Genomic DNA, 13,577 nt, shown 5'->3' on the forward strand with positions numbered 1-13,577 from the left:
TCGCCCCCATTCCCTCACATATGAGGTTGTATCTACACCCAGGGGTGTAGCACAGAATTCTGGGCCCTGTACATAGGCGGTCTCTCAGGGCCGTTCTCCTCTTTATTTAAGAGTCAAAACATTTTTGAGGGTCCCTCTACACGTTATGGCCTTATATACCTAGTACCCCTTTTCCCCAGTCTGACGCCACTTCCCACACCCAGATTCAAGTCCTCCTGGATTTTTGCAGTTAGCCTACCTTGAATACTGCATTCTGGCCTGGGCGTGGCACTTGGGTGTCTGCTTAGCTGCAATGGAATGGGACATGAGGCATGGGACATGAGACATGAGGCTGATAGGAAACATATGTTTTTGTTTAAATGGTGTTCTCAAAGGTATATGGTTACAAAATAATTAAAGGCTGCTTCGGGTTTTCCAGTCTACCAGGTTGAGTGAGTTTCAGTCAAACAATTGTCTGTTTTGTTGTACCCTCAATTTAGGTATATAAATGCAGAACATTTGTTCATTGGCCAGGTTAATTGATCTGTAAAGCAGTATGTGTGTTTTGATCCTTTTTAACTCTTATATTAAAAACGTGTCCTTACATCACCCATAGGATGCTCAGACCGTGGAACACCATAGGCTCCGGCTCAGGACACATCCGACACACCCACTTTTAAGACAAAAACACAGACTCGACTAGAAACGTTGATGCAATCTGCAGAAAGTTGAAAGGATCTAGATGAATTTGATTCAATTGTAATTCAGAAGTGAAAGCGCTTGCGCCAGCCGACTGTACGTGACGTCAAAAACCAGCATGGCGGTCAAGGTGACTTCGGCATCGTTTGCTTTATGTTTTATAAATCATTTTTGATGTACTCTGCATGTTTTCAGTTTTGTTGTATTGTGGATATTGCTGCTGAGTTTAGGGCATCATTTCAGTGTGTTTTTGCGGCTGAAGGGCATTCATTACTCTTGGCATCACTGCGTTAACGTACGGGTCTCTGGCCTTGAACTAACATCCACAAGCCGGATTTAGCGATAAGGCTAGCAGTTGCATGTCTGAATAACATTGCGATACTGCTGTACTAACTATAAAGATTGTGCAATAATGACAGCCGCATCTCGACTACCAACGTATCTGCTCTAACAGCCACTTGTCCGCTCTGCTCTTTCCTGTTTAAACCTAACGAGTCATTGGAAGGGTTTGTGTCTTAAACGATTTGAGTAGCTAGCTATGGCTAGTCTGCCAACTAGCCAGTAGTTAGCCAATTTATAGCTAGTTAGTAGAAACATTGTTTCCTGGTCATCTCGCGTGCTGCACTATTATAGTTTGTAAGAAACCTTACATTAACATTCGTTTTAATAAACAACTATCGGTCTTGTATAATATAACTCCCCTGCATGCGTTTGGAATATGTGTTTTTCCTTTTTAATTACAAGGAGAACGACTTCACATTCCAGCTGTTTATAATAGTGCTACGAGATAGTTAACAGATGGTACTCAGCTGATAAAGTTGTCACAAAACAACACATCATTTTGCATTTACCTGTAGTAGAATGTAAATGTGGAGCTAGCTATTCGGTTTCGCTGCGCGATTAATTTGTGTTATTCGTTAACATAATGATTAATTGTATTGTGTTAGGTGCAATCCACTAAACGGGCGGACCCGAGCGAACTGAAGGCTATCTTTCAAAAGGTAAGTACATCTCCGTATGTCCTTCACGTTTATGTCTGATATACAGTATAGTTGATTTAATTTAGGGAAGATTGAGTTCTAGGGTGGACTAAATGGAGATGAGATGTTGTAATTTCTGCTTGATTTCTGTGTCTTGTGATGACAAGAAATGCATTTTAAGGCAAACCAATACTTCTAGGTTGCTCTTCAAAAGGAAGTGTTACACTGCACCCTAATAGTTAACCTTTATTTTATCTATTGAAAACAGGACACAGTTGTCAATAGTTGTAGTGGAGCTGTGGGCTCCAGCACAAAGCCCCCTCTTTTTTAAGATTGTTTTTAAAGCAGTGGAGAAGTTATGTCATTTAGGAAATAACACGCAGATGGAATCCTTGTGAATAATAATCCACCATGAGCTAGCAGCAGTAAGTTATGCCAGAGTAATCCTATTTAGAGAGTTAGCCAGACCTTTCTTTTAATGGTTCATAGAGATAACCGTTATTCACAGACACTTTGCACAGTGTGTACAGCCGTCACGATCCGTGTCCCAGCATCACCCTGAGGGACAAATGGGTGTGCCGAGGTGATGGATAATAATGACAGGAACTGAACGTGACCCTTTAAGCATTCTGTTCCAATCCACCTCTATGTCAGTGTGTTCAGCAAAACCCCAACTTGTCCGCAAAGTCAACCTGCATCTGTTTCTGTGGTAACCCTTTCCCTCTCGCCTCCTCCAGCATGCCAGTGTAGTGGATGCGGAAGGCGAGAAGTTGATGACCCCGGGGGACTTTGTGCAGAAGTTCCTGGGCCTGCATACACAGATCCACCACAACCCCAAAACTGTCCAGCTCATCGCTGGTGTGGCAGACACCACCAAGGACGGGTAAGGAGCTGCCAAACGTCCCCCCCCTGTCCCCACCCCCGTCTTTCTCTTTTGCTCAAAGAGCAGTGGTCTTGGTTCAGATCCCTGCTTCAGCCAAACACGTGCACTGGCAGCAATGGCTTGGTCTGCTGGAACACCCTAAGCCACAAATGCATATTTTCTTATCAATTAATTGTCTTCCATCTCTCACTTAGCTTCCTTTTCTCTAATTTCCCCTTATCCTGACACCAACAATTCTTCAGATTCTTTCCTTACGTCTCTATCCCTTCTAGTAGTCTTACTGTCTCCTGTCCTTCTGCGTTTACATCACTGTGACACTGTTGTCATTGAGCAGAAGGCTCTATATACAGTATATAGATCTACATGTAGATAAGTGTGCGGCTTATCACAGTCAATTGGGGTGATATTGGGTCTGTAAAAGTAGTAGCCACCCATAGATAAGCTTAGACTCACTCTGTCCCTGCAATGTCAACACACTCAATTCACCCATATAATGCACCACTTAATCATGCTGTGTTAATCATTAAAGTGACTGGAGACATTTACTCCTTTTAAGGTCATATGTCTCAGAAATGAGAATTGAAGGACGGGGACAGTGGTGGTGACGCAGACACTCACAAGACATTGTAAATGGGATCTTTCCTTTACACAACATCCCCTGAAGGCCCCATGTACTGACTCAGGTTTCCCAGTAGTTTTGAATAGGTGTACTTCACCTGAAATCTTGGGTCCATCTTCCCCTCCTGCAAGCCTACCCCATCCATAGACCCCTGTCCCTGAATGCAATTCTTCTTTGGCTTCCAAAATACTTGTTTGACTGCCCCTGACAAAGTTAAGGAAGACTACCACACCCCTCTGCCTAAAGCTATACTTAGCTGGAACAGAGAACCTCCCCTAGGCGGAGAACCATCTGGTTATCAGTACAAACAGCCCTACCGATCTCTAAAAAAGGTGAGTTGAGACTGGGCACGAAATGGCCACCCCTGCCCAACACTTGAATCGTAGAGCACCAGGAACCTGTTGGTGGCCTGTTATCTGGTGATACAGTCATATCGTGAAACCTTGAGGTCAAGTCCCATGACCTCTACTGTATGCTCGAGTTAGAGTCCGAGTCATCGCTGCCAGTCTCTGTTGCTGATGTCTCAATTTAGGGCTGCAACATCTAATCGATAACATTGATAATAAAATGTTGGCAACGAATGGCACTATTGATTAGTTGGGTCTATATGAGATGCAGTGAAAAAATTATATATATATATATTACACATACATACATACATACATACATACATACATACATACATACATACATACATGCACACAGTGGGGAGAACAAGTATTTGATACACTGCCGATTTTGCAGGTTTTCCTACTTACAAAGCATGTTTTATCATAGGTACACTTCAACTGTGAGAGACGGAATCTAAAACAAATCACATTGTATGATTTTTAAAATAATTAGCATTTTATTGCATGACATAAGTATTTGATCACCTACCAACCAGTAAGAATTCCGTCTCTCACAGACCTGTTAGTTTTTCTTTAAGAAGCCCTCCTGTTCTCCACTCATTACCTGTATTAACTGCACCTGTATGTATGTATGTATGTATGTATGTATGTGTGTATATATATATCAATTCGATATCGCAAAATATATATACATACATACATACATACATACATACATACATACACGTGTGTGTGTGTGTGTGTGTGTGTGTGTGTGTGTGTATATTACATTAAACTTTTCGTTGATGAATTCAACAACTCTCATGGCACAGCAGCATGACTGTAAAGCATTAGCATTTAAAGGGAAAACACGTTGTAGCATTGATGACAGAAGATGAAGAGGGCACAACACAGTACAATAATATAATATACATTTTTGTTTGTATTCATGGAGTACAGCTTTTCATTGAGAAACAGTTAGCGTTAACATCAAGACTTTCCCGCCTTACCGGTGATCCACTTCAGCATGTTAAGTCTGTGTAGTTAAGCAGCTCCAGCTAGCTAAGCATTCATGACCTTACTGATTGATTAACCCTTTAATGTCTAATTGGGTGAGTTCTCGATGTCTCCACAGTAAAAGCATTGAGGTATTTAAATGAATTACAGTTTGCATTCACTTTTATAGTCTCAGTCAAAGGTTTCTCAGCTAGCTTCATGAGGTAGTACCCTGGAATGCTTTTCCAGCAGGCTTGGAAATTATATTATGATAACACTTGTTTTTGTATGTTTTTATTTGTTTTCTAACTACTGCCTACAGTCGTTTTTAATGAAGGCCTTGTAAAAGGATAAGAAAAACACTGAAAACTTTAATGTATTTTAAATAAAATAATTGCATTTAATTCTGGAATGTTTATTTATTTTTTCTCAGTAGAATAAATACATAAATTCAAGTCTGAGTCTCTGGGTTCATATTTACTTACAATTAAAAAATGTTTTCATGGACCTGAGGGTTACATGGCTCACAAATCCAGCAATTGATATCATGTAGCTAACCTATGGAATTATCCTATGTAGCTATCCTATGGAATGATCCTATGAAATTATCCAATGAAATTATCCTATGAAATGCTATGAAATAACTTTTTGCAAACTGAGTGTTCTGAAAATGTCCCATTAACCAAATTACATGCCAGAAGGTTTGAGACATTTTACAGATGTCCATGTTTCATGATATTGTGGAGTCCTAGTCCTAGTCATGAAACATGGACATCTGTAAAATGTCTCAAACATGCTTGAGAAGATGAGTACTGGGAGACAGAAGGCAGGAATCTTAAGAACTTTTGGTGTCACAATAAGGGGAGGTGGAAGATCAAGAAAAGGAAGCTAGACCAGTATACGGTTGACAAATATGTGAGCTTTTGGTTAGAAAGACCTTTCAAACAAGCAATTAAACCAGTCAGTGAATTGTTTCAAAATACCACACGTTTTCTGTATCTTATCAGAGAACATAAATCTGGATATCTACCGAGTCCTGTTAAAAAGTAAAGAAGCACGTTCCTGTAATGTGCCGTGTTGTAATGCTACTTCTCTTCACACAGGCTGATCTCCTTCCAGGAGTTCTTGGCATTTGAATCAGTGCTGTGTGTTCCAGATGCCCTCTTTGTCGTCGCCTTCCAACTTTTTGACAAGACTGGCACTGGAGATATCTCTTTTGGTATGTAACGGTTCCCATGTTGTCCCTTAAAAAGAATGCCATCATTTAATTGTTCATTAGAATATGCTTAGTCTCTCTCTCTCACTCTCTCACCCTCTCACCTCTCTCTCTCACCTCTCTCTCTCACCCTCTCACCTCTCTCTCTCACCCTCTCACCTCACCCTCTCACCTCACCCTCTCACCTCTCTCTCACCTCTCTCTCACCTCTCTCTCACCTGTCTCTCACCTCTCTCACCTGTCTCTCACCTCTCTCTCACCTCTCTCTCACTCTCTCTCTCAACTCTCTCTCTCTCACTCTCTCTCACCCCTCTCTCTCACCCCTCTCTCTCACCTCTCTCTCACCTCTCTCTCACCTCTCTCTCACCTCTCTCTCTCTCTCACCTCTCTCTCTCTCTCACCTCTCTCTCTCTCTCACTCTCTCTCTCTCTCACCCCTCTCTCTCACCCCTCTCTCTCACCCCTCTCTCTCACCCCTCTCTCTCACCCCTCTCTCTCTCACCTCTCTCTCTCACCTCTCTCTCTCACCTCTCTCTCTCTCACCTCTCTCTCTCACCTCTCTCTCTCACCTCTCTCTCTCTCTCTCTCCCTCCCCGCCCACGTAATGAATGGGACCTTGTTTTGGTTTGTTGGTTATTCACTCACCCTTCAGGCTAATGTTCAGGCGTTTAATGAAGATGGATTATTGCTGGTCTGTCATAGAGTTAGAATTAGTAGAACAGATATTGTCCCTGTGTTCACAGATGCACAGAAAGAAACAGAATTCTGAGAGATGATTTGAAGACATTTTAAATGGTACAATCAATATGGCCGCCGTTTCTCCCATCACATAACAATGCATTAAATGAGAATGTCCCTTCTGCTCGTTCAAATTCCATGGTTTTCTCTTTCTCTGTCTTCCCCTTTAACAGAGAATGTGCGGGACATCTTCAGCCAAACCACTGTGCACCACCACATCCCCTTTAACTGGGACTGCGAGTTCATCCGCCTGCACTTTGGACATGATCGCAAGAAACGCCTCAGCTACCTTGAGTTCACCCAGTTTCTACAGGTACAGTCACTCCCCCTGCCCAGCCAGTCACAACCTTAAAACACACACAAGCTATATGTCGTTCAATTTCACCCAGTGACCAACATACTCTGTCATCCTTACAGGAGCTGCAATTGGAGCATGCACGCCAGGCCTTCGCCCAGAAGGACAAGGATAAGAGCGGCACCATCTCCGCCATGGACTTCAGTGACATCATGGCCACAATTCGACACCACGTGCTCACACCGTTCGTGGAGGAGAACCTGGTTTCGGTAAGACTCTGTTGTGTGTAAAGAGAGCGAGCGAGCAAGGTAGAGGTCTCCGTGTTGGTCTGGGTACCCTTCAAAGCCCCCTTGGTGTGATTTTTCCTCCCAGGCTGCAGGTGGCAGCACCTCTCACATGGTCAGCTTTTCGTACTTCAACGCCTTCAACTCTCTACTCAACAACATGGAGCTGATCCGGAAGATCTACAGCACGCTGGCTGGGACCCGCAAGGACACCCTGGTCACTAAAGGTAACATACACCTATAGTTCCTTCCACACACCAAGACTCTGTACTGACACACGCTTGTCAGAGCAGCCAGAGAACGGTCATGTTGAACAGGGAAATGGTTCATGCTTTTAGCTGTACGTAGTAGGTGTATGTGCATGTGCAGTGTGTTTGTTAGGTAGACTATTAACTCTGTCTGTCTGTCTCTAGAGGAGTTTATCCATGCTGCTAACAAGTTTGGCCAGATCTCTCCCATGGAAGTTGACATCCTGTATCAGCTATCAGGCCTTCATTCCCAGTCTGGGTAAACTGACAAGCTGCTCCAGCTGTCTACTGTTTCTATAATATGTGCCTATTATTAACAGCTGTTTGTGAGTGTTGTGGGAATGATGTTGTTGTCATGATGTCGTCTCAGGCGTCTGAACTTTGCTGACATTGAGAGGATTGCCCCACTGGAGGAGGGAGCGCTCCCCTACCACCTGGCAGAGATCCAGAAACAGGTAGGGGACTGAACACACGTCTGTGAGCGCGTGTCTGTGAGCGCGTGTCTGTGAGCGCGTGTCTGTGAGCGCGTGTCTGTGAGCGCGTGTCTGTGAGCGCGTGCCTGTGTGTCTGTGAGCGCGTCTGTGAGCGCGTGCCTGTGTGTCTGTGAGCGCGTGCCTGTGTGTCTGTGAGCGCGTGCCTGTGTGTCTGTGAGCGCGTGCCTGTGTGTCTGTGAGCGCGTGCCTGTCCGCATTTGAGGCATCCGCCTGTGTGTCTGTGAGCGTCCGCCTGTGTGTCTGTGAGCTTCCGCCTGTGTGTCTGTGAGCGTCCGTCTCTGTTGTTTCTCTTTCCAGTTAGTGGCATGTTGCTAGCATTTAATATGAACAGTGGTCAAAGAGGTCTTGTCTATGGAGTGTGACGTCTAACATGGACTTCACTGCGTGTTGAAGTCAGCCTGTGAAGGTGTGTGTCTTTCTGTGTAGCAGAGCCATGGGGACAGCTCCCGGTCCGTGTTGCTCCAGGTTGCAGAGTCCGCTTACCGGTTCAGCTTGGGCTCCATTGCTGGAGGTAAGGGTCTAGTGGGGGGGGCAGGGGGGTCAGGGGCCAGTGGGGTAGGGCGGGACAGGATGACCGGGTCAGACTCTACTGATGTATGTCATGAGTAGAGTCTGATGACATACAAAGGAGGGGTGTTAATCAATTCAAACGGTATGTGTTTCCTAGCTACGGGAGCCACCGCGGTGTATCCTATAGACCTGGTGAAGACCCGGATGCAGAACCAGAGGAGTACAGGCTCGTTTGTAGGAGAGCTCATGTACAAGAACAGCTTTGACTGTGCCAAGAAGGTGCTGCGCTATGAAGGCTTCTTTGGCTTCTACAGAGGTATGGTTGGACACGGTGCTCACCTGTCTGCTTTGCTCCTCCACGCTGGCCATCCTTTCTTCACTCTCTTTCTCTTTACTTCCCTCCCTTTTCCTGTGTTTCTCCTGGTCCTCTTTTTTTTGTCTGCTCTGCTTCTCCCTCCCCCTCCGATTTTCCTTCTCCAGTTATTCCATTCCTTTTTGCTCTGCAAGTCCTGTTATTCCTTTCCATCTATTTTCTTCCATTGATGGAAAAAAAGCTTTCAACGCTGCTCTCTGATGTTGACTCACTCGCACTGAGACACTCAACATATACCTGTCCATTTGCCACTTCATTTGTTATTTCATTCCCGTCTTCAGTCTTTCTCCATGTACTCATCCTTGAACACCTCGCTCTCATTCTTCCCAAATATGTTGTCGTTATCATGAGATCTGGTTCATATAATATAAGTTAGTGGTTAATGCATGCAAACGTTATCTCGGTTTTAAAGGGATAGTTCATATTCAAAATCATATTTATCTAAAAATTCACTTACCAAACGTTAGTCTAGAATGGACATAGTAATTATTTCTGTCCATCCATTGTTCAGCTCTGTCTTGGGTATGGACTCGAAAATCTAAAGAATAATATCAAGAATATATCCTTGTATCCTTTCTGTGCAAACAAAACATGATCGCAGCATTTTTCACAACGATAGAACTGAAACTGAAGTCCACTAACGATATTCCCGATAATGGGCCAGCTAGAGAAACTCTCACCTCACGTAGCTTCTGGAGGTTAAAGTTCACTCCCACCCCAATGACATCATCGCTGAAGCGCAAAGCTGTGTGAGTGGCTGTAGGAAATAGTTTGCTAGTGCTGGTTTGGATTGACCAAATTCCGCCAGTTGTTTGGTCAGTGCTACCGCATTACTGAATGAAGTTTGAAGTGTTTTGGAGTAGATTTCACCTTGCAAAGCAGCTTTGCTGTAGTTGGACCAACAGTTTCCATCCATGAATTTGGACCATGCTTAGAACGCTAATTACAGCCGGGGACAGAGCTAAATAATGGACGGTTGGGAAAAATCCATTGTGGACTAACTTTTGGTAAGTACATTTTTAGATAAAAATGATTTTTAGACAAAACAGGCCTTTAACACTCGATCGGACAAGGTGAATACAATCTGCTGTGCCTTTTGAGAAAGGTCTTTATACCTACTTGCATGTGACTTCTGGATGAGAGCATCTGCAAACATGTAAACATGTGGCCCTTATCCCATGCTGCATGGCAGGTCTTCTTCCCCAGCTCATTGGTGTGGCTCCAGAGAAGGCCATTAAACTCACGGTTAGTCAAACTCCTTCCCCTCCAGTTTAATCAGCCAATCTCAATGGTCATTGCGCCTTCCATTAACACTTGATCTTGTCCAAAAAGATTCCGTCTGTGCTCGTCCTGATTGTTTTCTCTGCCCCCCCCCCCCCCTTTCCCTCACCCTCCCTGTAGGTGAATGACTTTGTGAGGGATAAGTTCACTGGTAAAGACGACTCCATTCCCTTCGCTGCTGAGGTGTTGGCAGGAGCCTGTGTAAGTATGACAGAGTTGAACTGGTTCCTGGCAAGCTTCCTAACCCATTCTGTTCTACCAGATGCTGGGTGGGCGACTCTTCCTGGTTCCTCCTATTCTCACCTATCCCCCCAACGTGTCTTCCTACGCAGGCAGGGGGGTCCCAGGTGGTGTTCACTAACCCACTGGAGATAGTGAAGATCAGGCTACAGGTGGCTGGGGAGATCACCACTGGACCCAGGATCAGCGCCCTCAGTGTTATCCGAGACCTGGGCATGTTCGGCCTCTACAAGGTGGGTGTGGCATTGTGCTTGTATTTTGGAAAACAACAGCCTTTTATTTGGGAATAATGTATTTGACACACTCCGTTTGTGTGTGTGTGCTTGTGTAGGGTGCTAAAGCGTGTTTCCTGAGAGACATCCCATTCTCAGCAATCTTCTTCCCAGTATATGCCCACACCAAGGTTCAGTTTGCCGATGAGCAGGGAAGACTGGGTCCATTCCAGCTGTTAGCTGCCGGAGCTATTGGAGGTACACACACACACACACACACACACACACAGATCTAGCCAGAGTCATGGCCCCCAGTGACATCCTTTAACTCCATCTTCCAGGTATCCCTGCTGCCTCCCTGGTGACGCCTGCTGATGTCATCAAGACGCGCCTGCAGGTAGCAGCGAGGGCCGGACAGACCACCTATTCTGGAGTCACTGACTGCTTTAGGAAAATCATGCGGGAGGAGGGATTCCGAGCACTGTGGAAAGGAGCTGGAGGTGCGTGCGTGCGCACACAATCACGTTCATGCACGCTGTAGTTCTGTGTACAGCGTTTTTTGGAGACATTGTTAATGCCGTATCGGAAGCCTGATGCTGTTTTGGACAGTGTTGGATGGATTTAACATTTTTAACAATGTTAAAAGTGCTTTTCACAATGAAGCCAGTCCCAGTTGTTCCAAACTGACCGGAAAGCATTTGGAAACTAGTCCAGGAGAAAAAGTTCTCCAGGGATAGTGGCGTGGCTACTGGCTTTATTTAAGAATAGGGTAATTTCAGAACCCTTCAGAACCCTACTTTAAATTTGCTGCACACATCCTTAGAAAGTTCCCTACCCACAAGGATTACCCAGCACATGTGACTGTGACCTTGGTTTATTGGAGACATTATTCAGCCATAATTTAGTAGCAGTGAGAGAGGGCAGAGGAGGAGAGGTGAGGAGGAGAAATTGGCATACTTGGGGTGTATCACCAGCAATTGGCAATTCTAAACAACAGTGCCTACCCTGAGTACTCTGGTACCATCATGAAATCTGTTGCCCCAAGGTCACACCAACACACAGTTCATACACATTCAGGTGTTAGAGGCCGTTGGTTTTATACACCAGAGATAGTTGTTGTTGGAGGAGGCCTGAGGAGAGCATTCTGAAAGTGGATGCTCATATGACCGCAACACGGAAGGTACTGGGGTTCAGGAGCCCCGCCCAGGGTGCAGGGTCAGGGCCCAGGGTGCAGGGTCAGGGCCCAGGGTGCAGGGTCAGGGCCCAGGGTGCAGGGTCAGGGCCCAGGGTGCAGGGTCAGGGCCCAGGGTGCAGGGTCTGGGCCCAGGGTGCAGGGTCTGGGCCCAGGGTGCAGGGTCTGGGCCCAGGGTGCAGGGTCTGGGCCCAGGGTGCAGGGTCTGGGCCCAGGGTGCAGGGTCTGGGCCCTGGGTGCAGGGTCTGGGCCCACGTCACATAGACAGGCTTACTCCAGGTTGCAGGTCTGTTAAAACCGCAGCAGAGAGGCTGGTGAGGCACTGCTCAGTGTCACTGGTCCTGGGCAGCCATGTTTCGAATCCTGTTTGAATGCAAAAATAATTTGTGAATTCAAATGATGAACCCGTCATGTTGGATTGAGAAATGGAGATTGACTTAATTTTCCCTTCCCCAGCTCGTATGTGTCGATCTTCTCCTCAGTTTGGTGTGACTCTGGTGACCTATGAGCTTCTACAGAGGTGGTTATATGTGGACTTCGGAGGACAGTAAGTACACGTACACACACACACACACAGTGTGGTTACTTTTTGGAGAATGTCTCACATCTCTCTCCATCTCCACAGTCGTCCATCAGGGTCCGAGCCCACTCCGAAGTCTCGAATCTCAGAGCTTCCTCCGGTCAACTCTGACCACGTTGGAGGCTACCGTCTGGCTGCAGCTACCTTCGCTGGTGTGGAGAACAAGTTTGGCCTTCACCTGCCCAAGTTCAAATCCTCTGGAGTGGTCTCCATCCACCCTGACACAGCGGCCCTTCCCACGGCTGCCAAGGCTGCTGCTCCCTAACGACTGGCCCTCCAGCTACCTGCCATCACTTCACTAGGGGCTCTGCATTCCGATACGCAGTCCGTTACGTGTTGTATCTCCAGTGGCAGCCTCCCTCCTTATTTTCACCTGGAAACTGGTCGAAAAGGAGCCTTACCTCCTTCACTTCATTCTCACTCTGCAATTTGTCTTTGCCGTTCCTCTTTTTCCCCCGTTCCTCCTCCCCGTTCCTCCTCCCATTCCTCTCCATCTCTCTGGTGACTCATCTTGTGTATACGTTTTATTTTTTTCTGAAGCACAATGTGTCTGTGGGGCTATTATGCAGACCTGGGTTCAAATATTATTATATCGCTACTTTCACATATGAAGATACCTTTTATTTGAAAGGACAAGTAGTTGAATACTGCATGTTAATCTATGGAAAGTATTTGAAAATATTCATACTGACTCAACACTCCTGTGCATTTAAATCAAGTTTTTTAAAATATAATTTGGGAAAAAAATATTTGAATATTCTCAATTTATTTATTTTCATAGAAATACACAGATACTTGTTTTGAGCTGTGCATTTGAAAATACAACATGGAAAATACCTAAAATTCACATTTTATTTGAACCCAGTCTGCTACTATGATTGGACAGCGTGTATGGCTTTACTTCGATTGGGCCTTGTACAGGAAGTTGCTGTACATATTGTAGATCTGCTGTACAGAGAAGTGACAGCTGGTAAGGAAAATGATTATTGTGGCATTAGAGAGCAATATAACTAACATTGGAGAACAATGTTAGAACAACACCGTTATGGAGAAACCAGGGTCAGGGTAATTTCCATTTCAGAACAGGAACTACACAAAAATTCTAAGTCTCTTCACTGGTATTTAAAGAGAACATTCGGTTAAATGTTTAATTGAAATGGAACCCTGAGAGAAACCTTGTGGTTACATTTGCTGTAACATTAGAAAGCAACATGATGGTAATGATTGAGTGAGTTTACTGATATGTTAAAATGATTTTGGGCCTTCACTTACTGATGTACAGACCTTTAAAACAAAGTGTTTATTGAGATGAATCATGAGCAAATGAGTAGATAACTTAAATGCATTTCAGTTTATTCTGTGTATTTTATTGAAATAAATCATACATACAGTTTTAATTTTATAAATGTTTATTTCAAATGGAATGAAGG

The 13,577-nt window shown here is 44.9% G+C and overlaps 1 protein-coding gene across 2 annotated transcripts; it reads left to right on the forward strand.

Moving 5' to 3' along the window:
* The first annotated feature begins 672 nt into the window (after nucleotides 1-672).
* Nucleotides 673-13,544, forward strand: slc25a12 (solute carrier family 25 member 12). 2 transcript variants are annotated; one of them, XM_010887094.4, is made up of 18 exons: nucleotides 673-808; nucleotides 1,626-1,679; nucleotides 2,396-2,541; nucleotides 5,589-5,704; nucleotides 6,612-6,751; nucleotides 6,856-7,002; nucleotides 7,106-7,244; nucleotides 7,431-7,524; nucleotides 7,636-7,720; nucleotides 8,189-8,270; nucleotides 8,427-8,585; nucleotides 9,835-9,887; nucleotides 10,044-10,124; nucleotides 10,256-10,396; nucleotides 10,495-10,633; nucleotides 10,717-10,875; nucleotides 12,024-12,114; nucleotides 12,193-13,544. In XM_010887094.4, the coding sequence occupies exons 1-18, from the start codon at nucleotides 797-799 to the stop codon at nucleotides 12,410-12,412; spliced, it is 2,058 nt and encodes a 685-aa protein (XP_010885396.1). In that variant the 5' UTR covers nucleotides 673-796; the 3' UTR covers nucleotides 12,413-13,544. The 2 variants fall into 2 exon arrangements, with proteins under 2 accessions (XP_010885396.1, XP_010885386.1); XM_010887084.4 differs by having other exon boundaries at nucleotides 674-808; nucleotides 8,186-8,270.
* Nucleotides 13,545-13,577: the final 33 nt, after the last annotated feature.

The sequence above is a fragment of the Esox lucius genome, chromosome 3, assembly GCF_011004845.1.
Source record: "Esox lucius isolate fEsoLuc1 chromosome 3, fEsoLuc1.pri, whole genome shotgun sequence".
NCBI classification, from domain to species: domain Eukaryota; kingdom Metazoa; phylum Chordata; class Actinopteri; order Esociformes; family Esocidae; genus Esox; species Esox lucius.